Source organism: Coniosporium apollinis, assembly GCF_000281105.1.
Source record: "Coniosporium apollinis CBS 100218 chromosome Unknown supercont1.22, whole genome shotgun sequence".
Taxonomy (NCBI): domain Eukaryota; kingdom Fungi; phylum Ascomycota; class Dothideomycetes; genus Coniosporium; species Coniosporium apollinis.
This window is the reverse complement of record NW_006913284.1, coordinates 354,115-381,473: the sequence shown is the minus strand read 5'-3', so window position 1 is coordinate 381,473 and position 27,359 is coordinate 354,115. Positions and strand designations below refer to the sequence as shown.

The following is a 27,359-nucleotide window of genomic DNA, read 5'->3' as shown; positions in this document are numbered from 1 at the left end:
TGCTCAAGGCAGGCGTCAGCCACGGCGACAGCCGCATGGCATCTGGACTCAAAGCTTATGTTGGTGTGTACTCGAGTAACAAAACCATAACCACGAGCGGCACGATAAAGAACCAATGACCTCATACGAGGCTGTCGCACAGTCGTCCACGAAACGCTCAGCGTGCAATCAGACGCGGCGGAGACAGTCGCGGCCCCACCCCTGCCCTCCTTGGCAGAGGCCGGCGCAGAGCTAGCACCCGGGCAGTGGAAGCTTCCGAACAATTGCCAGCCGCCATCACCAATAAGGAGTTAGAGGAGCTCATGGCTTTACTCCGGTGATGTTTAAGAGGGTGACCCGCCCGCCCACCTTCGGGACAAGACCAGCGTAAACTTGCCTTGGTCTGATCCATTCCGTGTCAGAGGGACTCTTTTGCCCAAGCGACTCTCGCCTGCAGGTGTTTGGAGGGCGGTCGCTGGATTGCTTGCTTCAATCCATGACCCTTCAATTCATTCCGTTGGGACCCAGGAAACTGGTGGTTACACAGCAGAGGGAAGCGTGCCGTGGCATCGGAGATAGTCCCACCGCCCTGAGCCCATGCATCGAGCTTTCCCTGCATTGAAAGGTGATAATCTTACATCATGTGATGTTCGGCACAAGATCGACCTGAAGGTTAAACTGGTAGTTTGGTGATTTGGTGGTAGGGCTACAAGGTAACTTGCAGCCGGCAGTTTGACTGCGGACTAGACTATGCGCGTATATGGCAACCAATAGAATAGACTATCAAAGGTCCTATGGAAAAGTGGACGAGAAAGCAAACGGAAGAAGCAATAATCTCAGCTCAACCCTTGCCATGTGAACAAATCACCTTAACCCGGCGACTAACGGCAGATGATGTTGTTGTTGACCAGTCAGTGGTTGGCTATGAGGCTCATGGATTCCGAGGGCAATACGCTCAATGCAATGCTGCCCTAGAGCATGACACAAGAAAGACGAAAACTCGGTACGGGAATAGATGTAGTATAACGCTGTCAAACAAAAGAAAGCCAGAGCCTAATCACGGCTACACGAAAGGAAGACAAGGCCAAGCGAAAGAAGTGTACAAAAATAGTCGTCGTGAGGCGCTGAAAATTCTAACAAAGGATGCCGGTCTTGCGACCTGTCGTCTATTACCAACCAATGCCCGAAGGAGCCAGAATGAAGCTCAATCGAATGATCCTTTGTGATAGGGGCCGGAATCCTCAGGATTACTAGCAGCATCCGCGCCTGTAGTGTCCACACACAGGACAGCACTCTCGCGCCAGAGAGTTCAGGTTCGTTCCACCACATTGACAGCAGACCCAGATATCATCGTAGTTGAAACTGTGCCCGCCGCTCATATTGGAAGACCCGGAGAATGCAATGTTGTAGCCGTTCATCCAGAGTGGGGCAGAATCATACGTGGGAGAGCTTGCGTAGGATGGACTTTCGACCGAGTGATATGGGTTTTGCACCTCATTGCCGTAAGATAGCGCCGGTATTGCAGCGACAGGAGTACCTTCCGCCGCAGAGGAAGGTTTGGGAGGCTTACACGACTGGCAACGATCGTGTTGGCAGACAGGGCACTTCTCCGCGGCAAGCTCGATGAGGTTGCCGTCGTTGCATTGGCAGCATTTCCACATGTCTGCTGGGACCCGCTCGGACGTGGGAGAGGGTGATGGTGATGGAGAAGGGGACGACATGCTTGCTGGTCGATGCTGAAGGTCAATTGCTTGTTCGTATCGACTGGTGTCGGTGGTGTATCACACAGCAGGTGGCTGAGTTCTTAAATGTGGTTCTGCTGCGGGAGCTTGATTTGTCCAATACGTTGAGGCAAGATTGCGGAGCAAGTAGTATGCGAGGAGTTCAAGACTCTGGGTATAGGGAAAGATTGGTCAAGAACGGCGTGTTAAAGTAAAAACACCGATACGAGAGAAGTTGTCCTCAAGAAGGGATATGAAGAAGCTTAAATGAGTAGAATAGAAGTAGAGGGGTTGACTGTTGATATTCCGGTGCACATCCCATGGCGCTTGAGCTTTTATATGTCGAGGAGGACCAGGATGGGCATACTAACCAGGGCGAAGAGTGAAGCTGTTGTCATTGATACTCAACAGCATGACGCGAACGCAATACCGTTCACCTCTCACAACTCGTCTCTCCACGGATCTGACGCCTGCTGAAGCACGGTGTGACTTCCAAGCCATGGAGGCAAGGAAAATACTTACGATGCTACATCTGATGCCTGACGGGAGGACCATATGAGGACCAAATGAATTCCTCGCCTCAGATTATAAAAATGACTCGCAAAATGAAACGCCCTCGGCGTGCAGAGAAGCGGAAGGCAGCGGGTCTAAGGAGCTTTTAGTAAACGCATGATCAAAAGTCGGTGTATCTGAAGTTGAAAGATTAAATCCCATGTGACCTAGTGATTTCACTGTACCCAGATTAAGCCATGAAGCGCATCGGTCAAGTCCGCAAAGCAACAACAAGAAGATACTCTTGGCTATGGACAACGAAGCTATGCGTAACAGGTGATGAGTAACCGCCTCAGGCTTTCGCTGTAACTAAGTGACCGGTGACTCGCAAGGGCGTCGGAGTCTCCTGTTACGAACAATGCCGGAGCGGGATCACACGGACAATGTCCACCGTACCATTGAAGCTCATAGGGTAAGGATATACGCGAAGCCGTACTAGGCATATGAGAGTTCTGAGGACGAGCGATTCGAAGCTTGGACGGCGGATAAACAAAACAATGACGTTGAGCATCCCCGCAGGTGATGAAAGATCCGCTCAAACCTTATCTCGCTACTCACTCGTAGGGCGTGAGCAGTTGCGATGTTCGGATGTGAGGTTCCTTCCCCGTGGGTTTATCGCGCCTCCATGACCGAGGTACCGAAAAAAAAGAAGGCAACGGCCGTTGCTTACTTAACAGGGCGGTACCGCATGATGTTTCCACCGTGCCAAAGGGCGATTCCTCAATTCCATGTCTTCCCGCCCTGCGGGCTGTTCTCCGGTTGCCTTGTCCTGCGGTAAAGGCAGTCACGAGAGGATGTAACGGTGACGCGCATGCTGCACCGAATTGTTGCTGTGAGGCGAGCGCCGCGCAGGACAGACCTCTTACCAAATTCATTAAATGCTGGAAGATCACATTGATAGCGTTGCGCGGCTTCGTAGGCAGCTGTACGCTAGGTATCTGGCGGTATCAAGACACAAGGTGACGTCCTGTCTGAAGAAGCCCGCGGTCTCACGCCAAGCCCGCTAGGAAGTATCATTTCTCCACTGGGCAGAGTTTTAGCGTCTCATCAGCAAAGTGTTGCTTTGAACGCGGACTGCTCAGGTGAATGGATGGAACGTCAAATCGTACGTGAGGATTGCTACATCAATTGCTGAGGCACCTCGTAGGATAGATCACGAATTAAATGCCATGTCGTCGAGATGCAAGAAGCGTACTATCATCGACTTCGGAGGCTCGTTGACTAAATGCATGATGGCGCTTCGACTTCCCGATGTTCATGGCATCTGGATTTGTTGCGTAGTGACCAATTACATATCTGAATCGTCACCGAAAACCGCAAAGTCGAGGCCTACAACCAATTAAGGATTTTTATCCGGCACTGGCGCGGACCAAAAAATGGCAGATAAGGTAAAGGGCCTTAACGTACAACGGCGTTGATACTCATCCGAAGCGCGGCATGTGAGCAAGAGAAGAGACCTGGACTCAGATGCGTGCCGTTCCTAGTCACACTGCAATCGCTACTGTCTCAAGCGAAGTCTTTATCCGTCCTGACGGAAGGATCGAGGCCTTCGGATGTTGGAATAAGAGAACCAGTTAGAACGAACGAGACAAAAGAGATCCAAAGGCTTGAAGTCAGAAGACGGTCAAACCTTCGAAGATGCCTATGCTGAGCGGGAAATATTGCCCAGAATGTTACCAGAATGCAGTATGGAAGTTGGAGGACGCTGCAAACGCTGACCGACGCCATAACTCATTCTATCTAGGTACGCGATTGAGGTGCATGCTACGCTGAACAAGTCGAACGGGTATCGCGATCCATCGAAGTAAACACCAATAAAGCGAGCAAGACCAGAATGAAAACTAGAATATGACCATAATAGTGTATGCTTACGCAAGACCGCACCACACGCCGCGAGGAGATGTTCCGCCGATGTCCAACCCGATGCACCATAGCCTGCGCCATGACCTGTATCCATCGTTACCCAATCCCGAGTCGAGCAAACCATGAACGCCGAGGCTATATTGTGATAACTATCGCCTGTACAGCACCCTGAACTTAGTCGAGTACAACATATCCTGGATATATGTACGTACCATGATCCATCTAGCCAGAGAGCACATAAAAAACTCAACGGCCCTGATACAGCGTACAATTCCCGCATCTTGTGTGCTGGCAGCGAAGCTCGTGGCACTGTATTTGCACTTTGACTAGCTTCGGCCCGTCTCCGCATTTGCAGCAGAACCACGACAAGACAGTCGGAGGTTCGTGAGGCGCTATGTGACCAGATGGCCCATCCTGCCTTTGCAATCCTCTGCTCGAGCCGGAAGCAGTGTGCGGTGATGCGGGATCCACGCTCAGATATTCTGAAGTGCATAACGAGCAGTTCCGCGGGTCGTGCCCGCAGAGGATGCACTGGGCATAGAGGGCGAAGCTCATGGGGCCGAAACCGCAGACGTGACAAGTCCAATGGTTTGGATCGGGAAGAGCATAAGGGCCGGGCCGATCGGAGAGGTTGGCGTTCATAGCGGCTGCCCAATTGTTATTGGCAGTCATGGTTGTGATGGCGATCGAAGGTCGAGGTGGATGGTGGGGTGAAGGGTATTTGAACTTGAGACGATATTGATGATCTTGGAGTGTAAATCGCAGAGGAAAGACGTGCTGATGTATCTGTCGCGCAAGCTCAGGACGGTGAGAAGATTTATAGACCGACAATGGTTGTAACTGCTGCTTATAAGTACCCCAAGGCACTGAGCTCTAAGAGTAAGGTGTGCGGCTGTGCATGGCTCACTCCGAAGAAGCCCTGCCTCCTTGACCCACCCGCCTCAAGGTTGAGGCCAGCATTGCTCGCCGGAGACTACGAGCAACGTAAGTGAACGAAGCAAGCGAACAAATGTAGGATCCACATCGACCAGGCGGAGGCCATGTGGCCAAGCGTGTGGAGAGGACGGGAAGGCGTCGCCGCATCACCGCGTAGTCGGAAGGGCCGTCGTTGTCAAATTCGCGCAGGCTTGCGCTCAACGCCATGATCGAAGCTCGTCATCGACCGTGTGAGACACATCGCTCGGAGGTGGCCTCTCGGTCAAGCGGTAGACGGGTCTGTAACGGTCAAGCCACCCGGCATGGCTGATGCATTTTTCGAAGTGTATGGCGCTAGAATACGTGCCCGACGAATGTCGCGCGGCCGGCGAGCTGTGGCTTTATGATTCGTTTTAAGGTTCATTGACGCCAGGACGGTTCCGGCACGAAATCAATACAGCCACAGGAGGCACTCTTAAAAGCCTCCTCTGTTTCGCAGCTGGGGTGGCCAAGCCGACGGTGTCGTTGCTGCAAGGGGAAAGTGGCGACGAGCCTTTTAGTGAATGCTGCCTGATTTCGGGAGCGCCCCTTGGAAACATTAGCCTTCAAGTGTTCAAGTAGGACTGCGGTCTTACCGGCTAGGGAATACAGTTACGAAAATGATGCGATTTGGGATACTGTTGCCCGTCACACTCGCAGCTTCCAGGTCGCTTGAGTATTCCTCATCACAAGCTAGATAGACCTGTGCAGAGGCATTCCACTTCAGTGTCACCATAGGGCTCAGTAGGTCATCGAGGAATCAAACAAGCGATAGCTCATAACCCGTATTCTGCCCTGGCTCGGGCACGATCAACATACTACGACTGAGAGCCACGCCACAAGCCACGAATGGGAACAATGATCAAACATGTGAAAAGAGGCAGAGCATTGCATGCAGAAGTAGGACAGAAACTAAGCGGGAGCCTTCAAGGGAGCCTTGTGCCGTCAACTGATATCTATTTCTGAAGTAAGTGTATCATATTTAATACTGGCGAGAAGCAATAACAGAAGGCCAGCCAGCGGATGGTGGGAGAAAAATTCGCACAACGCAACTCATGGAGCTGTTCGACTGCAAGACAGTTCAGAGAACTATCGAGATCCATTGTTCAAAGGTACAGGCTGCTTGCAAGCCCACCGCTGGGCAATTTGGCCGGCCTCCGCATCTATCGGCGCCGGAGATGCTGCCGCAGCACGAGGCGGACTCAACCGCCCTAACACCGCTCGATGGATCTGTAGCCAGGCAGTATCCTCACAAGGCTATGCCGCCAACTTCGATGCATGATGGCACTTTCGTATGCGAGGCTAGTGAGGCGTTGCACTTCTGGGGCGACCTCAAAGTCGATCAGTCTAGTGGAGTAAGCCCATGACTCTGCAGAAGATGAGGCTCAGACTGTTGAAGTGACAGAGAGGGAGGGTGAGCACATACTACCAACTCAATCCCCATAATCAGTCCTCAGGCTGAAGTCTAAGTGACCCGTCGCAAAATATTGACCGGCTTGGGCGTGGAGTACGCGTCCCCTAGTACCAGATAGCCTTACGCAGGAAGCTCCGGAGAAACGCAGCGGCCAAAGTCAGTGCCGGTGAAGGCCTCTGGTCTCAAGCAACTTGAGCATGTTCAAAGGGCCAACGCTCGCTACTTTATAGATTGCTAGAAAAGCAACCGCCAGGCTGGACACTTCACATTTCTATTGGATTACATATGCAAGGTGTGCATCATCGTCCAACACGAAGTGCATATTCGCTACACCATGTTTAATTTAGATCCCAACTTCATCTTCACCGAATACCTATGCAGACACCAACTCTATGCTCGAGTGGGCAAGCACCCTGAGGCTATGACCGGGCGCGGAAGAAGGCGAAGGCTAGCTAAGTAGGATCGAGTTGACCGGAAAACGGGGCGTTTCACCTCTTGCCAGCCGCGGCTGCCTGCGGCCTCGCAGCCTTGCGATAGAGGAGGTGATTGCGCCTTTGGGGGGTTCAGCATAGCTTGAGACGTGCGAGGGATCAAGCCTTCGTGCCTGGTCGCCTGCAATGGGCGCCTGGCATGGGCGGAGCTGTGAGGGCGCCTTGGGCTCGCAGCCCGCTCAGGTGGCACTGCCGAGGGCTCTCTGAAGCGTTATGACTTCGACGGTGCCAAAGATGTTGTAGCGACTCCAGGCACGGACAAGCAGCAGAGAAATGCTCCAGTGAGGTTCCAGAGACTGTTGTTGCCGGCGAGTATTTAGTAAAGGTTGTGCAACCTAGGTATGGAGTGAGGTGCAGGGGTTGATACGCGGTACTTATGGCGGCCTTGGCAGGCACTCCAGACATCTATCTTCCGACCAGCCCCTCTTATTTCCTCCTTCATACGGTTGAATTGTACATCCAGACCGTGTCCGGAATATGTTTATCTAATGGAGTGGTTTATCTATTCTACTCTAAAGATCCATATACCTCCGTTGTTCCAGAGGGCTTCTCGGGTGGTGATGAGCATACAGTTTAGCTCTTGGGCTTAGACAAAGAGGAAGACCTTGCGGCACGTTCTTTAGCACCCAGAGACTGCAGTGTCTAAACCCTGTTTACTGTGCTTTCTAAGTAGCAGAGAAGTGCCGCAGTGCATCTCTGATCACTACTATAAATATCGGATTTCAGCGCATAGAATGAGATGAGGAGTTGGAGGTGCACCTGATCTGGGCCCTATTGGGTGTGACGATCTTGACGGCCCACCTTAAACATCTACCTTCTGACCAGCTCGTCTTTCTTCCTCCTTCACCAAAACAGATACCTTCAGTCATGCTCGGAATACATCCATCTTATAGAGCGGACCGAACCATTCTAAACCCGAACGAATAGAACGTTCCAAGCTTGAGATCCATGTATTTCCATTATTTATCCGGGTCGTGATGAGCGTATAGCAGTCAGTGGGCGCGAAAGGATGCGCCGTAAGGCTTCTTCCTTCTCTGCGCCTAAGAGCTGCAGTGTCTGAACTCTGTTTACCGTACTTCGCTCTTGGAGAGCTGAGGGAATCCGCGTATCCTTAGCGTGGGTAAAAGCCGCTATCGGGGGCGACCTCTTACGAGTAGCGACTCTGGCGAGCAGAAGGAGGCAATGTTCTTATCTGCGATTTCAACGTTGACCTCGTTAGATAGGCGTACTATGCCCGCAGTGAGATGCTGTTGTGTAGCTGTGTAAGCAGTCAACAATACAGTTTGGCACAAGGCGTTCATCGGCAGGAAGAGCAGCCATATTGTAGTTGATTGTTAACGCCGTATCTTGTCCTGAATCCCACGACGCTTGCGTACCCATCTGCGGCGGTTGTTGGATGCTGGGGGAGCGGATACGGTTTCGGAACCCTTTTTTCGTCGCAAACGTGCCTACATCTTGCAAGCGACAGTACTATTTCTCTAGAGTTTTTAACGTCTCATCAGCTGAGTGTTGTCTGAACGCGGACTGTTCATGCGAATGAGATACTTTAAACTACATGTAAGGCCTGCTATATCAATTTCCGAGGCGCCTAGTAAGTTAGTTCACGGGCTAAACATTATGTTATTAAGATATAAGAAGTGTGATATTATTAACTAAATATATTACGACGCTTCGCCTTCGTGATATCATAGTATCTAAGTTTATTGCGTAGTGACCGATTATATAGCTGAATCTCCACCGAAAACCGCACAGTCGAGGCGTATAACTAAGGTGGTTCATCCGGCACTGGCACAGACAAGAGATGGCAGATAAGGTGAAGGGCTCAAGAGAGGACGTAATACACATCAGAAGCGCGGCAAGCAAACAAGAAAGAAGATCTGAATATAGATGCGTGTAGTGCTGCAAGCCTCAATCCTACAAGCGAACTCTCGTTCTGCTGTAATGAGAGAGTTGAGGCCTTCGGATGTCGGAACCAGAAGATCAGTTACGATGAACACCATAAGACATTTACAGGCTTAATGTCAAATAAAGGTTCAACCTCAAACGTGCTTATGCTTGAGCGCACAGATGCTGCACAGGATGTTGCTACGAGCGCAGCACAAAGACTCAGAAGAATTTATAGCGTTGATCAGCGTCTGGAGCGTTCTGCTATCAGGGTACAAAACTAAATTACATGCTATGCCGAACAACAAATATGTATCGCGAGCCACCGAAGTAAACGCCAATAAAGCAAGCGGGAGCCGAAAGAGATCTAGGTTCTAGAGTGAGATTGTAACCATGTATGCATAGGAAGACCGCACCAAACGCCGTGAAGAGGTATTCCACCAATGTCTCACCCGATGCACCGGAGGCTGCGCTGTGCCCAGTATCCGTAGTTGGCCGCCGAAGCCCGAGTTGTCTAAACGCCGAGGGTATAATAAAGTGGACACCATCTCTATCGCACCTCGACGTTAGCGACGTACAGTATTGTATCGGCCGGAAGCTACCGTACATACCGTCAATCCGCCTCCCCCAAAACCTTCCGGCAACCCCTCAATGCCACTCACGCTTGCACTCCCCACATAAGTGATGGCAGCATATGACGCAAGCCTCGTGGTTGGCCTTCGATACCGGTCCATCACCGCAGCGGCAGCAAAACCAGTAACACTCTCTCGGGCCTTCAGCAGGTGCCGTGACTCCGTACTGGCCACCCTGCGTTGAACGCTCCGTGCTAGGCTGAGTACTCGAGCGGGTCGAAGCTGGATTCGGTCCAATAGTGACACCGGTGCAGTTTCCACAACCGTGGTGGTCGCATTCTATGCACGCGGCATGGAGATTGGTGAGCATCGGGCCGAACTCACACTTGTGGCAGTACCAGTGAGTTGGGCTGGGAAGAGTCGTAGGGCGGGGCCGACCGGAGGGGTTGTTGGTGTTGGAGTTGGCTCTCGAGTTGCTGTTGAAAGCCATTAGTGATGAACGCGGCGGATGAGTGTGTGGAAGTGGGGAATGTACTGGAAAAGCTTCGGAATTGTTGCGGTCTTAATAGACGGCCTCGATTCTCTTGGACTCTGGAGCTCAGAAGAGAGACTATCGGTGTTCGTGCTGCTTAAACTTAGGAGGTCTGTATTGATGGCGAATATTCTGGCAGACGGAACACTCCTTTTAAATTTCTTGAGCCACAGATGGCGGTGCAAAGGGGAGGAGCAAGCCTTGATTGCTGCCTTGGACATAGCAGCCCTACTTGCACTTCAACGCCCAATCTACCACAGCCCTAAAACAAGAGCACGTGAAAGGACAGGAGGCGCACGCGGTATCAAAGCCTCCGAGGCACATCTCAGAGGACCAGCGAGTGGTGGCAGCAAAGGGCCTCCGGGCAGAGATGTATACGGATAGCCATGAAAGTTGCCTGGGGCAAAGCACTGCCCTGGACGGAAAGCTCAAGCGCTGTGCGATGATTGCGTTGCTGGTGCGTAACTCGTTGGATGAGCACCACCAGCCGCTTACTCCAAGTCTCTGTCAGGAAGTTCTGGCCGAAAGAGAACGAGACACCATGCTAGGGGAGCAGCAAGTCGGTCAAGGATAAGGTGGCCGCCGGCGGGGAGGCTTTCTTCGCCTTACTTGCCACAGTATGGCAGTAAACACTGAGATGTTCCGCGGCTTCTAGAAGACAGGGCGGCCGAAACGTTCTCGTGGCTGAAGCTCAGACTGGACTTAATTCCCGCAAACACTGCCCCAGACGGTGAGTGGGACGTTGGCACTCCTCATTGGGGATGCTGTCGCCACATATGCCCCGGTTCATGCCGGTTTCGGCCTGGTAGAAGCCGCAGCGAACTCTACTCTTTCGCGCTGTCTCTTTTCGTCAACCGGGTCAGTGGGTTGAAAGTCTGCCGCGAGGTGCTGATGCGAACAGGGCATGGAGACTGTGTAACACGACTTTAGCGGATTTACCTCGTCGCCCGGCCGGAGGCCCGTGGGGAGGCCTGAACTAAATTTTCAGCCGTTGAATGACTAGCGTGAGACGGTGACCTACCAATGAAGAACATGCCCAGAATCAAGACACGAGTTGGAAGTGTCGACTTGCTTCGATCACGCCTTCCTACTGCTTGACTAAGTTCTTACTGCGAGCCGCACATCTTACGTTGGGGCTCTACGATCGCAGTCTCATCAAAGAGGATCGAAGAGGATGGCAAGGCGCCAGGCAGGCCAAACCCCTCGCAGATACAACTCTAAGCTACTTAGGAGAACCAAGGTGGGATAGACTAGAGAGCACTGCCACCACTTGTGGAGGGAACCCGGAATGAGGCTATTGTACGGTAGCGAAGCACACCACCGACTAAGTAGGCAGAAAGCGAAGCAAGGTTCCCTGAGAGGCTTTAGGATATTGCTTAAAATCTGCATAGTGCTATAACTGGTATGTATCTGGCGACTGCAGGACATGCAAGCGAGAGTTCGCAAAATGAACGGCCGCATGAAAATTTCCTTTGAGTGACAGAGAAGCGAGCACAAGTGATCATCGAACCAGAAAAACGTGTGGGGCAGTGCTCAGAAGCAGCGTGTGGTGGCAGGAGCCGCTCTCCGATACGACGATGTGAGCTGCCGGCCTCTCAACCCGCTCCACATCGACGTCGGAAGAAGGGGTGGCCGTCTGAGGCTGTGCAGCCAAATCCGCTGCAGCATAGCATCTTCTCGCGCAAGGCTTGTCAGGCTCTGCATCTCGCAGGTGAACCTAGGGTCTGTCAGTCAGGTGTAGCAATGCTGGGCAACTAGAGGTCGGGCACAGACCTGTGTGCTGGATGAGCCGGAGAGCCTACAACGAACCAGAGCCCAATCTCCACTAGAAGTCCTTAGGCAGAAGTGTGAGGATTGATCACTGTCGTTGACACCTGACTTTCTCGGCCATCCGCAGCATGGCTTAGCCCTGAGAAGGCAGTCTAGGGAGAAATTAGCGGTTAAGATCGATACAAATGAAGGCCATAGTTTTGTTTAACGTTGAGCAGCGGAAGGGCGAACTGCCTTTATACCTGAAGGCTCTACTCAGTTTCCAGCCCCCATCCACATCGTTGCTACGTCCGTCCACCACAGCAATATATCTGCGGTATGGGCTATTTCAGGACGCAGGATCGGTTTCATGCAGCTGCTGTGTAAACGATTTACACCCTCTCGCGCTACACCCCTGTTGGTGAAGCTGCATCCAACTGCGGCGTGACCGGTGAGCAAGGCGATACCAAGGCAACTACCTGCTGGAGTGGACAAAGTCCGAGATGCTATGGGTGGGCGTGTGACAAGGCGGTAGCTGGCCAGTGTATTGAGACGTCCGGCTGTGGAAACCGGTGAGCTCTAAGCCTTGTAAGCCGCACCAGCCTTGTTGCCCCGTGATAGAAGAGGCAAAAAGCGCGTCATCATGCCTTGCGAGGCTGCATCCGGCTTGAGAACAGAACAGATTGAGTGTCCATACGTAGTTGCCTGAAGCGGGGGACTGATATGGGCGCAGCTCTGAGGTTGCCTTGGGCGTATCGCCCGCTCATGTGGCATTGCTGAAAGCCTTTTGGAACTAGGGTGACTTTGGCTGTGTCAAGGGCATTTTGATGACTCCGGGCACTGATAAGCAACAGAGAAATGCTGCGGTGAGTCTCTGTTTACTATTGTCGACGTCGGATTCCAGCGGCAGAGAGCATGAAGTGAGGTCAGCAAATGAAGTTGTACCTGAACTAGCCCTATCGGGTAAGACGATTTTGGCAGCCACCTCAAACATCTACTTCCATTCTGACCAGCTTCCGCGGTGGTTGGACGCTGGGGGAGTGGATACATGCAGTTCATCTAATTTGGTGGATGCAGAAGGGTATTTATAGCCTCGCAAAGCCTCATAGTCGTTCTGCAGCTCCCGATTCTCGCAAGAGGCGCGATGTGCGTTTTCAGATATCAATTGCGAAGGCCAGGTCTGACTTCCATTGCTGAAGTGGTCTCATCGGACAAGTACGTGCCGCTCTCCTGTGCATAAGCCGCAAAACGGTAAACCTACTTGCTGGTAGGCTACCATAAGCGAGGCGGATGATGAATTAAAACAAGAGGAAACCATTCATTCAACGTTTAAAATAGATTGTTCCGCTCTGAACATTCTCATCACCTTCTGTCCTGTCTGGATTCCTTCAGAACAAAGACGTTTCGATTGACTGACAGGTTTCAATTCTCGTGTGTCCACAATAGAATCGCATACTTTTTGCAATTTCCCATCGTCACTGTTACGTTTTCCGCGTCTGGTGCACTTTTGTCCATGAGCGCGCTCCGTAGTCTTGTGTATTTGAACTTGGGAAATGCGCTCGTAAACCCTTCGCAGAAATGAAATCCAAGCCGCGATTGAGCGGTTGATCGAGCCAGTTTGCAACCTCCCCGGCCCGGCCGCCCAGAACATTCCGTAATTTAAGGAGGACTCACAAATCCAATGCATGATTTATCGTTGTCTATCAAAGAGGACTTAGATCGTCGCTTGGGGGCATTACTGGCACATTTGGAACGTCTCCAATAATTCTCCTATGTTATGAGCAGCGGGAAACATAACTCTTGTAGTGCATCGACCATCAACTCCGTGTAATGCTTCGGCTACCTAACCCACCGCCTAGCTTACTACATATTACCTTGCTCAAACCCAAGTTCCTCCGACGGCAAACCCTCAGTTCGAACTCAAGGGCCATCCGTTACCTCCTCTGCTTCGGGTGGGAGAAGGTCTCCAAGCTTAGCAGCGCTTTTCACACTCCACTACTAACTCACCGGCAATTGCTCTCGAGCCACAAAGACCTCTACGCCCTTACAGAAGTTTCGCCTAGCAGCGAAGTTCGCGATGTGCGCGTCTCTGCTCCACACTGCCACCGTCGCCTACACGCAGCAGTGAGATGCAACGTCAAGATAAAAATCTGACGAGATCCTTGGCGTCCATCAACCCTGCACACCACGCCAGGTCATGAATCCTTACGAGCCTTGGCCGAACAAGCCCCGAATGGGTTATTCGGCACTCTTAGCCTTGTTTCCTCCCGCCTCAATCCGGACGCGAGGCTTCCTGCATCCATTTATTGATCCATTCTGTGTTATGAGAAACTCCGCGCGGGGACAATCATCCGCTGCTCAGCCCGGCCTCACGCTTCATGCGATCCAGCACAGGTCCAAACGGATATTCGTAACGCGCGCCATGCTTGCAAAAGGGGCTGTATTTGATCGGTAACAGCCACTCGAGCAAACTATAGCCCATGAGTTCCTGCCAATTCGCCGTTGCACCGAGATCCCAGGGGTTCTCGCCCGGCTTGGTCTGCAGTATGGCGAACTGGCGGATATCGGCGCCAGAGGTTGGGCGGAGCGGATAGGTGACAGTCGGGTATAGTGGTCTTTGCAGAGCGGTTTGCGGGGTTTGTGGCCCCGTGTAGACAGCGATGAAGTAGGTCTTGTTGCCTTTGAACAGGTTCTCGACTGTGGTGTAGTTGCCGAGGGACATCTGGATGACGCTGCCGGACATGCCGGCGGCGAAGAAGAAGAACGTCGCGGAACTGGGATGTTTGTTAGTCCGTGAAGTTGTTCCCGCATTCGAGAGAGCCGACTCACGTAACTAGTATCCCAATAAACCACGCATCCCTCCCCAACCCAATCCTAACCTGCTCCGCCACAAACACCGCCAGCACCACCAACAAAAATAGCGTATACAGCGCGGCATAAATCACAAACTGCAAGAAGGGCTTCAGATTCGTCTCAGACACAATGCCCCCGATCCACGGGCAAAAATGGTCCATACGTCTCACACAGCGCCCCACCTCGCTGCAATGATGCGTCCGATCCCGCTTCCAGTTATCGCACTTCGGACAGAAGATGGGGAGGCCGCTCATATCGCATACGAAGGCGTCTTTGGTGTAGAAGCGCTCGAGGCCGGGCGGCGCGGCGACGGTGCCGTCGAAGATGGCTTTGCGGTCGAGGTCAAGGCGGGGGGCGCTGTGGCTGCGGCTGCGGGTGCGGGTGCGGGTGCGGGAGGGGGATTTGGGGGGGCGTTCTTCGATGGTGGTAGGGGCGCAGGAGCGCTGAAAGGTCTGCTTTTCTGTGCTTGAATGGCTCGGGGATGCGACGTGTTGGGCGTGGGGGCCTTTGCGGATGTAGCCGGGGTTTGTTTGGATGACGAGGAAGGTTCGGAAATAGGGTATTGCCATGAGCGCGAGGAGGATGCAGTAGATGACTATGATGGCGATAGCTGTGCTGCGTCGAGGGTTTACGGGGTATGCGGCTGTGAGCTGAAGGTCTGGGGAAGGGTTGAGGAGGTAGTCGACTATGTTGGAGTCAGCGTTTCGTGCTGAGAACCTCGCCATAATGTGGGATTGAAGCAGCTACGTGGGACCACTTACCACCGAGCCTAACCACCACCACATACGTCGCGACACCCACCGTTCCTATCAACAGACATGGTATAACGGCGGACGCCCCCCGATTAATGGCCCGCTGGGCCTCTGGAGTCGACATCCGTGGAGCATCCGGAATGCGAGCTGTCGCAGACTGCAGATCTAGGAGGGTGTATCCAAGGTCGTCTATTTAGGCTCGATAGTGAGAAGGTGGAACACTCTTACGGTCATGAAGGACATGGAGTCGGGCTATTTGCGTATCAACATGGGGCTGAGCATAAGGCTGAGATCGCATGTCTTGGCGCGACGCGAATCAGCCAAGGGACGGTTCGATCTTGGTGACAGCCGGCCGGTCATCCAAGAATCAAGAGGTGCTAGCTTGTTGCCTTGCTGCGTTCATGAGATGAAGTCTCCAATATACAGTCCTCCAACTAGAAGAACCGCACTGTATGCTGCCCGAAGATGTGACAAGCCTACACAACAGCCGTGTCGAGAGAAGTAAACCGCACTCGCTATGCCCAAAAGAACCAAGACGTAGATAGCAAACACCCAAGCAATATCCAAGAAGTACGTAGGTATCATAGCCGGACTGGCCCAAGCCCCACCAACCAATCCACCAAGCAAGTATATTTTCACCCCTGACTCACCCCGCTCACTCCTTCAACCCCTCATTAAGCACTAACTCAACCACAATCTGACACCTCTCCACCTCCGGATGCTGCATCGCAACTTTCACCGTCCTCTTCCTCATCCCCGCCCCATCATCGAGACACTTAACATCCCTGCCCGCAATAACCTGCCTGAGGCGCCCATTCTGCGCATTCCTTACCTCCACAAAGTCCGCATCAAATAGCAGCACATACGCACCATACAGCGCCGCGCTCTTCGCCCTCCCCACAAACTCCATCACAACACTGCGACTAATGTCCCCATGCTTGTTCACATACACCGCCACATCCTCAAACACGCACAAGAACTCCCCGCTCTCGCCCTCGGAGAGGCGGAACATGCCCAGCGTCGCCTGGCCCTGCAGGCGCGCCGCGATTTGGGCCACGTGGGGGGCTTTGAGATCGGGGACGCTCCAGGGCTGCTTCTTGTCGAGGGTGAGGACTTCGAAGGAGCCTTTTGCGGTGGAGACGGCGAGGGAGGAGTGGAAGAGGTTCAGCGAGGTGCATTCGGTCGGGATGTAGAACTCGTCGAATTCGCGGAAGAAGTCGGTTGTGCCGCGCTTGGGGAGGAGGCGGCCGCGCTTTTCGGTGGACTTTTGGTAGACGGGCTCGAGGACCTGAAGTGAGGGTGAGCGGTTAGCAGATGATCTTTGGAAGTGTTCTCATCTCTCCAAACCGGGGAGGATAGATAGGCGAGCTGGGATTCGGGTAAGGAAGGTGAACTCACTTTGAAGGTGGACGACAAGCTCTCTCGTTTCTTGTAGAAGACGAGCGTGCGGTCTTTCATCCGACCCACGGCGAAGAATCCCACGTCCCGGGACCCGCTTAGCTTCTGCGGTGCGCGTCTGGAGGAGTCACTGCTTGGTGGCGCGCCGCCGACGGGGCAAATGAGATCCAGATGGTAAGCGATGAGCGACTTGTCTGAGATCAGCAGGAAGAGGCTGAATTCCTCGAGCACCGCAACCTGGGTGACTTTCAGATTATTAATCACCTACCAATTTTGTTAGTAAGTCGTTCCCCGTGGTGTGATATGAGAGCAAGGGAGGAAGAGACGCACTCGTGACCATCCTCGAGGGTTGTCCACCTCCGAGACAAATACCCCAAAATCTGTTCCCACCGCCACCATCTGTTTTCCGTAAGGCTGCATGAACGTGGTCGCGCAGTTGACCTTCGCTCGGCAAATCGGAACCGGGCGAGCCGTGTTCGCAAACATCTTGTTGACATCCTGGATGGCCCTGTCAAGCGGTGTGTTCTTGATGATGATGCTCTTCTGGCCCACTGTACCGCCCTCGTAGGCGAACGCACTGTCGGCCATCACCCGCAACCGGAAGGGTTCCGCGTTCTGCGCGAAGAGGGCTGCTGCGTGTCGTGTTTTGGCTTCAATGATCTTCTCGCACCAGCTTTGTCTGACTTGCGGGTTGGGGGCGAAGAGGGTGTATTCGTCCTTGCCAAGGTGTTTGATACGGAAAGGGTACAGTATCTTGTCGTCTTTAGTACTATCGAGGGATGTCGTCGTGACCAGAGTCCTGGTGGAGGCTGAGGAGGATGCTTGTGAGTTGATGGAAGAGGATGTGTTGGTATGTTGAAGAGGCCCTGGAGTGGGTCGCTCCGTATTGGCAGTAGTGCGGCCGCCGAGGCGCGCGTCAGCGGGCGTGCTACCTCGGACTGTGGCGGTTGTGACGGTGGAGATGCCTTTCATGGAAGATCGGACAACGGGCTCGTCATTAGTTGACTCAAGGATGAGGAGATCCATGGGAATGGGCTGCGAAAGAAATCAGCAATTGATATCGAGTTCATCGGGCAAGAAGGAACCATACCGGCCTTGAAACATCATACTTTTCGTATTTGACGCCTCCGTCAACATCTCGCTGCTGCACCGTCTTCGCCAGCACAAGATAGTGATCGAAAAGCAGCGCGTGCGTCTCGAGCCAAGTGAATCGGCTTCCTCCTTGTCTTTGCAGGTCACCCTTGTGAATAAGTTGACGGCCGAGATGGTCGAGATTCAGGTCCGCTTGCATGCCTGGTCGTAGGATAAGTTTGGATTGAAGGTCGGTGATCTCAAGCTTCCGGTCCATCTCAGCTACCCTCGCGTCACATTCAACTGTAACCTGCTTAATTTCCTCAATAGCGGTCTCAAGGTTGCGCTTCTCGTCGCTGTCTTTCACAGTCCTCTTGAGCACGGTGTCCAGCAGAAGTCCGTAGCGCTGTAACCGGGTGATAGGCTCTTTGAGATACGTAGTCCAGTCAAGCTTGTTCGACATCTTGTTGGTCCTTGCTTGTTCCAGGAAAGAACGGAACAACATGTTCCTCTCCGCCTCTTGTCGGATCTGGAGAGTAGCGTATGGAAAGGCGGCAGCGTACTCAATGTACGCGCTCTTAGCTTTGCGTATCCACTCGCGAAAGATGTCGCTGAAGCCAATAATCCAGGGCCCTTGCTCTTGCTGGCGGTACTTCAGTTGCGGCAGAAGATGCTCCTCATTCGCTTTCTTTACCACATCCACTTTACCGAACACGGCGCTGATGAATTTCTTCAGCTTCGTGGGACCGATGACAGGGGGTTGAGATTTGATGAGCGCATCGCGGTACAACACTCTCAGGACGTCGATGCTGCTCATATAATTCTCTTCGGTCGTTACAATCTCATGCAGGACGTTCTGCCGCTCGACCTCCCTTCCATCAATTCCCTCAATGTCTTCTTTTTTGAGCTTGTAGAACTCTGCCCAGGTACCTGACTGCCTCGCTGATGACTGTGCTTGCAGGTCGATCTTCTTCAATGTCCGCTGGCAATGATGAGCGTAGCATCGTCCCGGATAGTGGTAGTCATGCAGTCTCGGAGAGTAGCACCCAGATCCGGTGAGCTGGTAGATAACACCAGTCATCGTCGCTGTACTGAACTTGAGCCATTCTTCTTCATGCACCAGCGTTCCGGCTTTGAACATGTCGTTCACGACACGAGCGCTTAGGGTTTCTGCGTCCGCAACATTCATTGTTGGGACTTTGTGCGTAAAGAGCGCCACCAAGCCGTCAACAATCGCTTGCTGCTTGAGGTCCTGCTCTCCTTCGGTCATGGATTTGAGCCATGAGATGACGGAGCTCAGCGCCCATGGCTCCGTACACCTCTTGAAATCATTCGGCGTAAGCTTGTGTGGGTTGAAGCGCTTCCCTGCCGGGAGAGCAGGTAGGTCCAGGGCGACAGCGCTAGCATTCGGAGGAGTCAAGCCCTCGGTGCCGCTATCGTTACCAAACACCGTAGACTGGCGATGCTGCTGCTGTCTCAATCTCCGTTCCTCAGCATCGGTCTTCGAGCGCATCGGTTGTATAATCTGTGGCGTGCTGCTGTGGCTAAGCAGGGAGGTGGACCTGGGGACGCTTCCAGCAGGGCTCTGCAGAAGTGTGAAATCGCTCGGCCCTGCTGGAAAGACTGGACGGCCGTGCGCATAGGTTGAGATGCTGTAGCTATTAGAAGCGTAAGGACCTGGTGACGATGTAGTCCGGTTAAATTGTAGCTCGCCAGCCGGAGGAGGCGGCAACGGCCGACGTGTGGACATCCCCGGATGGAAGAACATATCAGCTGGCTCGTTTGCGGCCGGAGCTGAGGTATCCACGAAACCAGTTTCGTCGCCCTCATCGTAGCTCAACCGCCTTCTTAGTGTGCTCGGATCGGCGAGTCCACCAGTGCCGGAGGTATCAACGCGGGCGTCGGTTCTGAAGGGAGGGAATGGGTGGATCGTGTCGAAGTCGTAGATAGTACCAGTGTCATTGGTCTTCTGCGATCTTCGTGACCCGGACGACGACACAGGATCACTTCGATTCACGTGCTCGCGCAGACTGCCTGTGCCTGTTCCCAATCGTCCATTGTAGGAGAAGTCAGGAAGGAAGCTGCCACCATATATACCCACGTCAACAGCAGGATAGCTGTCATCGCTTTGGCTTCCGCCCTCTGTGCGATTTTGCTCGGGTGTCGGCGGTAAAGCTGGTGCAAAGGCAGAAAACAACCCGCTCGGGCCTCCACTCTCCCTCCTTTCCGCATCGAGACGGTCCTGCTCGTCAGCCATCGCCATGGCAGCGACGCCAGCGGCTGCCTCAGCGTCGCTTTCGTCGCTATAGGTACTGTAACGTTGATCTGCTGTATCCGGTGTGAGATGACCGTTGGAAACGTCGCCGTTCCGACCCGCTGACGCGTAAACCGGCGTCGTCGACTCATCGTCGGTGACGTGGATGACAGGAGATCGTGCGTTCAAGGTGGTCTCAAGTTGATGGAATAAGTCGTCCTGCATCAAAGCCTCTGCCGTTGGACTAAACCTCCCGTTGGAGCGATTGAAGTAGTCCGGTTCGCTGTCTGATCCAGGTGACGGCCGTGGGGGTAGCGCACGCTGCGTTGGATGTCGGTTCAACGTGTCCGTCCTCTGCGGCGCAACCGTATGGGGCGGTGGCGGTGGTCCTGGAGTAGGGGGAAGCGAATTCGAGGGCGGATAGAATGTTGGAGAAGTGTGGTTTTCGATATGGCTGGCTGACCTGCCATGGCCTGGCATTGGCGGTGAAGGTAAATTGTTGGGCGAGAGACTCGAGTCCGAAACTCGACTATAATGATATCTCTGTCGTTCGGATGGCTGACGTGCTGGCAGATGGTCCCAGGTGTCGCTCGGAGAAATTGCGCTCCCTGCCACGGCAGGCACTGGCGGCGGTGCCGGCGGCGAGTACGCAAACGAACTTTGCGAAGACAAAGCGCTATTTTGATACATGTTCGCCGAAGGATAAGCGTTGGCTCTCTGGCTATACGACTGCGTGCGGCCTCCAGAAAATTGTTGCTGTGCTGTTGGTGGTGTCATTGGAGAATAAGGTTGTGGTGGGGAGGGCATTGCGATAGTCGTAGGATAAGAGGCATACGGATAGCCGGGCGACGCAGACTGCGGAGCAATATTGCTTTCCCTGTACGCAGCTGGGTTGTAGGGCAGATGTGATGTAGTGCTATATGTCCTGGCGGGCACACTGTAGGGTAGCGGACTCGATGGGGATTCTGTAGACGCATAATCTTGAGGGTTGTAGACAGACTGTTGTCTGCCGAGCGAGGTGTGTTGCTGGTACGGGATCCCCGCAGCGGTGGGTGAGCCGATGGGTTGCGCAGGAGCTGTGCTAAAGGCGCCCATGAACAGCTCATCTGTTTGTCGCGCACTACTCCTCCTGCGCTCCGGCGTTGGATACTCATACTGGTCGGCTGCACCTCCATTCAGTCCGGGGCTTGCGTCATCTCCATCGTCGAAACTAGGCGACCTCCGCGCGTAGGCATTCTGGTACTGGCTTGGTGGAAGTTGCGGCGGCTGAGCGGCGGTGTTGTAGTACTGTCCGTTCGAGTAGTATGCCATCCTGGCGACCGAGCACCGCGTCTTCTGCAATCAAAGTATGTGGCTCCTCAGTCTCGAAGTCTAACATGTACGAGGCTGGCAAACGGCTTGCTGGCAGCGCCCGGCGCAGGAAACCGATCTCTGGCAGGTCGGATGTCCACATCTGCCGGCCGTCCGTACAACACCTAGGTATGCCCTCGCGCAGCCGGGAGATGCACAGTTGCCGGCGAATCGAAGGCTTTTCGCGATGATTTGGGAGAGCTGCGGGCGCTCGCTCTAAGCAGTGTTCCCGTGTCGTCTGTCTCGCTGGCTTGGCGTGTGCGGGAGAGTTGCGGAGGGGTATTAAGAGGGCGGCTTCACGTATGCGATGCGCATGAAGGGGACGAGCGCTGAGCCCGGTCTGGATGAAGATAACTATTGGAGACGGCGGCCGCAGCAGCTTACGCCGGGCTGAGGTGGGTGTATGACGGTGCTCAGGCTGAGACTGAGGCTGGTGCTCCCGGCTGTCACCCACTGTCACCCACTCACCGTGCCAGCTGAGGCGGGGGGTGATTGGACGGCCCCCAGAACTGAGCATGATCAATCACGGAGAAGGCGAGGGGAGACTTTTGTCCATCGTCGCAATCCCAATCATACTCATCATCAGCATCAGACAGCGTTGTGCTCTTGCGGTGTTGTGACGGGCGCCGCAGCGCTGCTCCTCTTCGGCATCCAACCACCTTGTTAACGCATCGCTTCATGAACCCAGCCGAGTAGATGGGCGTTGTCGGGCAACATATGAAGACCTCTCTCCGGAGCACCATCATCAAGTACCCGTGCGTTCTGTGCCACAACGTGACAAGACACGTGCATCGCGTGCAGACGTGAGGTGAGCAACGCGGGTCTGATCCGGGGAGGTCAAGGTCGTTCAGCCCTACGGCGCCCTCAAAATCCTCATCGCGTCCGCCCTTCACATTCCGTAGACCATGGGAAAGGATGCAGGACTTTACATCAGCGTTTCTCAGTCCGTCTCCGAGCCTAGGTAGACCTCTTGCCTTTCGGCAGAGCCGTGGAGCTTGCCCCTCATGATTTGATCCGCTTTAGCCATACCCCGCATTATCCTCTTGCTCTAGTAGTACTCTATCCTGTCTGCAGTGCTGGGGCAGCCTCAACTTCTAGAGTAAGAATATATACGGATTGTCTTGCCGATTTTTCTATATACCGAAGCCGTTTTTGCCTTTTCCTGTCTACTCGTCCAGTGTCATCCGCTTTATGCCCTTCCTGTAGTCTTGTCACCAGCAATCCTATCATTTTAACTGTATACCCTTGCCTTTGATCCGTTTGCCGAACCCTCAAGTTTCATGAGTCGTAGCCCACAACAGGAAACATAAGCCAGCAATTCAATATGGTCGTAAACTCGGATTCACAGTCCGACTCCAAGAATCTTTACGCCACCAACGGCAATAGGCTCGACGCTAACGAACCCGTCAACGGGTACGAAGAGCCAACGCCAGAGACTGATGAGCATGGATATCGTATACGTGAACAGCCAATGGGCACCAAGCGCAAAGTCAAGGTCATCCTAATGGGCGCCGGTGCCTCCTCCTTGAACTTTTTCAAACACGCCGAAGAGCAGCTGCAGAGTGTCGAGATAGTTTGCTACGAGAAGAACAACGACATCGGTGGGACGTGGCTCGAGAACAGGTAGGTGCTTTTGCCTACCAAGTAGACAGATGACTAGGCGATGAAGCATATGTCCGACGCTGAGATGCTGATAGATACCCTGGCTGTGCCTGCGACATACCTTCTGTGAACTACCAATTCTCCTGGAAGATCAAGTTGTGGTCGCATTATTACTCCTATTCGCCCGAGATATGGCAATACCTTAAAGATATCGAGGTTGAGAACGATTTTATCGCCAAGTACATCAAGCTTCGTCATCAGATCGAGCACGTCCAGTGGGACGACTCTGCCGGTCTATGGAGGTTCAAGATTCGGAATCTGGCGAGCGACGAAGTAATCGAGGATGCGGCGGAGTTTTTCATCAACGCCGGAGGCGTGCTAAACAACTGGAAATGGCCGAACATCCCCGGGTTGATGGATTTCCAAGGGAAGCTGATGCATTCAGCCAGGTACGAGGAGGGGTATAATCTTGATGGCAAACAAGTTGCCGTCATTGGAGCTGGCAGCAGCGGTGTGCAGATTGTGTCAGCCATTCAGAAGAAGGTGGACAAGCTCTATCACTGGATCCGAAGTCCAATCTGGATAACGGCAGGCTTCGCGCAAGGCTGGGCCGGTCGAGATGGCGCAAATTTCGCATGCAAGTTCTCCACGCTGCCTCCTCTCTCTCTATTTGCTAATCGCGTTCGCTCACAGACAGCAAGGACCAACTTGACTATCTCTCCAAAAATTCCCGCAGTTATTTGGAGTATCGCAAGCAGGTGGAGAACGAGCTAAACCAACGCTTCAAATTCATCATCAAAGGCAGCCCCGAGTCCCGCACAGCCCGCGCCTTCTCTATCGACCAAATGTCTCGCAAACTGAAGCACGACCCTCGCCTGGTCGACAAAATCATCCCCAAAAACTTCAACCCTGGCTGCCGACGTCCTACGCCCGCTCCGGGCTACCTCGAAGCCCTAACCGCCCCCAACACAACCGTCTTTACCGACCCCATCGGCCGCATTACCCCCACCGGCTTCACCGACCATGAAGGCCATGAACACGCCGTCGACGTCATCATCTGCGCAACCGGCTTCGACACCTCCTGGCTCCCGCGCTTCCCCTTCATCGGGCGCTCGGGCCGCGATCTCCGCGAGATCTGGGCCGGCGAGAATAACGTGACGTCCTACCTGTCGATCATGATCCCAGACTTCCCGAACCACTTCTCCTTCTGCGGCCCGTATGGCCCCTTGGGGCATGGCAGCTTCCTGCCGCTGATTGAGCGCTGGACGCAGTACATGTTCGCCTGCATCACGAAGGCGCAGGTCGAGAACATCAAATCCATGGCACCGCGGCTGGAGCTCGCGCGGCAGTTTCGGCAGCACGCGGATTTGTTTCTGAGGCGCACGGCGTGGACGAGTCCGTGTCGGAGCTGGTTCAAGCAGGGGAAGCAGGATGGGCAGGCGGCGGTTTGGCCGGGGTCGAGATTGCACTTCTTTGAGATTATGAAGGCGCCTAGGTATGAGGATTTTGAAATGGACTATTGGGACGAGAATAGGTTTGCGTTTCTGGGGAATGGGTTTGAGGTTAGGGAGGAGGATGGGAGGGATATCACGAATTATTTGGGGTGTTTGGATGAGGAGGGTAGGGATTTGCAGCCGGTGTGGGATGAGGGCTTGATTGAGAAGTTGGCGGGGTGGAGCATTGGGGAGGAGTATGAGGTTAGAGGTGGTTGAGGCGGGGGAAGGAGGTAGTGTGTGCGGATTGTTGGTAAGAAACTGATATCACGTGACTAGCTATGTACCTATAAACCCCGTTGTGTGTTGGTTCCCTCGTCTACCGCACTTAACAAACAGTTCTGGAGGATGTCGGAGTGAGGAGTGCGGAGAGCGTCGGAGCGCTGGTGATAAGTCGCCCCTGCGCGAGGACTATCTTCCACTTTCCTCCTGCAGCTCCCGATGTAACCCTGCTTACGGCTGCTTCGCCACTTCACCAATTCTTACCAAATCGTTCCACGTCGAATCAAGCTTTACCGTCTCGCGTTTCTCGCGCGAAAGCCGCCTCTGCCCGACCCGGATGTGCATTCGCTTTACCGAGGTCAAGAGCAGCAAGCGCAACGGTCGAAGCGTTGATCGCCAATGACATGCGCCGAGAGCAGGGAACAACACCTCTCAACGCCTCTGACGACCAAGGGGGCCCAGTCAAAGACCCTGTTGTGGAGGAGCTCCTGGGGAAATGTGGAGTGTTTTCGAGTGTTTCGGGGCAAGCCTAGCGAGCACGAGGGGAATGTGGGGTCCCTCGTGTCAAAGCCTATCGTGCCTACATAGTCTGACACCGCCCGTTTTCTGTGATTCTGTCTCTTCGGTGTTTCTGCAGTTTTGAGTCCTGATACGGGTTTGCGCGTCACTCGTGAATATTTTCTCCATTTTTCGAAAGGTTCTCGGAGCAGCCTTTGTCTAGAATAGCCACGCAACGCAAGGTCTCTGCCTCGGAAAGAAGAGAAGGGTATCACAATGCGCCGTGGATCATCCGTGAACATGAACGAGAAGAAATTCTCCAATGCCTCCGAGTTTGATGGCAGAGGTCTCCAAGAGCGCCTGGAGCATTCTCCAGGGCGCAGGTTGAGCAGGTCCGAGCAGGTCCAGGCCATCGATGCCATTGCAACCGCGCCTGGCCTTACACTGGATTCGTTTAAGCATCTAGACGAGAAGGCCATTCTCCGCCGGATGGACCTTCATCTGATCCCCATGCTGGCGCTCCTGTACCTGCTCTCCTTTCTGGACCGAGGAAACATAGGAAATGCACGCATTGAAGGCCTTGTGGATGATCTTCATATGACGGGTCCGCAGTACAACTGGACGCTCACCATCTTCTTCTTCAGCTATGCGGCTTTTGAGGTTCCGAGCAACTTGTTGCTCAAGAAGCTGCGGCCTAGCATTTGGCTGCCCACGATTATGGTTGCATGGGGCACAGGTATTATCCTATCTAAGCAGTCCCTAGGCTCTAACACTGACAAGACCTCCAGTGATGACGCTGATGGGCCTTGTAAAAGACTACAAGGGCCTACTAATCACACGCTTCTTCCTGGGCGTTACCGAAGCCGGCCTCTTCCCTGGTGTGGCATACTACATTACCATGTGGTACTGCCGCCACGAAGCGCAATTCCGACAAGCCCTCTTCTTCAGTGCTGCCAGCATTGCGGGTGCCTTCTCGGGACTTCTGGCCTTCGCCATTGCGAAGATGGACGGCGTTGGCGGTCAGGAAGGGTGGCGATGGATCTTCATCCTCGAAGGACTGCTTACAGTTATCGTTGCCATCATCGCCTTCTTCACCCTCTACGACTTCCCGGAGACTGCTGGCTTCCTCAGCGCAGAGGAAAAGGCTTTCGTGGTCTACCGCCTCAAGTACCAAGCGCAGATCGCCGCTGCAAAGAATGGAGATACTTCTCAAGATTCGGCACCTCACGTTGCTCAGACCGACGAATTCAAATGGAAATACGTGAGAAGTGCGTTCCTGGACTGGCAAATTTGGGTCAACATCTTCGTCTACTGGGGCATTGTGTGTCCGCTGTACGGCATCAGCTTGTTCCTGCCCACCATCATCCGGGAGCTGGGGTACACAAGCTCGACGGCGCAGCTGCTCACCGTGCCAATTTACATCACTGCGGCCTGTTTGGCTGTTGGCATCGCATGGCTGAGTGACCGTAAGGGCGTCCGGAGCCCGTTCATCTTCACCTTCCTCTGCATCTCGGGCATCGGGTATGTCTCCCCTCGCAGCACTCTCGAAAAGGCAGTTCTTGCTCCGTTACTGACATGCTCAGATTCATCATGTGTCTTTCTTCCGGCAAACCTGGTGTCGTCTACGCGGGCGTGTTTATCTCTGCATGCGCCATCTATCCAAGTTTCCCAGGAGTCATCACGTGGCTTTCGAGTAACCTTGCAGGAAGCTCAAAGCGCGCTGTCGGCATGGCCATCCAGATCGGTGTTGGTAATTTGGCAGGTGCAATGGCATCGAACTTCTACCGGGCAAGGGACGGACCCCGCTACATCCTCGGCCATGCACTGGAGCTGGGTTTCATTTGTGCAGGTATCATAGCTGTTGGGGTACTGGTGCTGAACTACAAGAGGATCAACAAGAAGAGAGACAGACAGATGGCTGAGGGGATACACAATGGATTCACTCTAGACGAGATGAGTGCGATGGGCGATAGATCTCCTACGTTCAGGTACGCGCTATGAGGCTGTTCTCCATGTTTAGATGGTTCCTGTATGTAGCAGTCAGTTTGGAGGAGTATGATGATGATTTGGGCCAAGCTTGGCATTATATCAGATCTAATGAACTTCCGGCAGCGAGAGTATTTCCAACGCCGGACGCATGGCGGTGATCTTTCAT

At 53.7% G+C, this 27,359-nt stretch overlaps 4 protein-coding genes across 4 annotated transcripts; 2 read left to right on the top strand and 2 right to left on the bottom strand.

Moving 5' to 3' along the window:
• Window positions 1-14,058: 14,058 nt before the first annotated feature.
• Window positions 14,059-15,289, bottom strand: W97_04946 (uncharacterized protein; the record flags this gene model as incomplete). The annotated part of the gene is made up of 2 exons (XM_007782834.1): window positions 14,059-14,485; window positions 14,541-15,289. 2 exons carry the CDS (start codon window positions 15,287-15,289, stop codon window positions 14,059-14,061), a joined length of 1,176 nt encoding a protein of 391 aa, XP_007781024.1.
• A 682-nt stretch (window positions 15,290-15,971) lies between these two features.
• On the bottom strand, window positions 15,972-21,350 carry W97_04945 (uncharacterized protein; the record flags this gene model as incomplete). Its single annotated transcript, XM_007782833.1, has 4 exons — window positions 15,972-16,604; window positions 16,715-16,978; window positions 17,045-17,749; window positions 17,805-21,350. 4 exons carry the CDS (start codon window positions 21,348-21,350, stop codon window positions 15,972-15,974), a joined length of 5,148 nt encoding a protein of 1,715 aa, XP_007781023.1.
• A 1,363-nt stretch (window positions 21,351-22,713) lies between these two features.
• Window positions 22,714-24,703, top strand: W97_04944 (uncharacterized protein; the record flags this gene model as incomplete). Its single annotated transcript, XM_007782832.1, has 3 exons — window positions 22,714-23,012; window positions 23,087-23,632; window positions 23,728-24,703. The coding sequence occupies 3 exons, from the start codon at window positions 22,714-22,716 to the stop codon at window positions 24,701-24,703; spliced, it is 1,821 nt and encodes a 606-aa protein (XP_007781022.1).
• Window positions 24,704-25,504: 801 nt separating this feature from the next.
• Window positions 25,505-27,205, top strand: W97_04943 (uncharacterized protein; the record flags this gene model as incomplete). Its single annotated transcript, XM_007782831.1, has 3 exons — window positions 25,505-25,940; window positions 25,993-26,689; window positions 26,761-27,205. The coding sequence occupies 3 exons, from the start codon at window positions 25,505-25,507 to the stop codon at window positions 27,203-27,205; spliced, it is 1,578 nt and encodes a 525-aa protein (XP_007781021.1).
• Window positions 27,206-27,359: the final 154 nt, after the last annotated feature.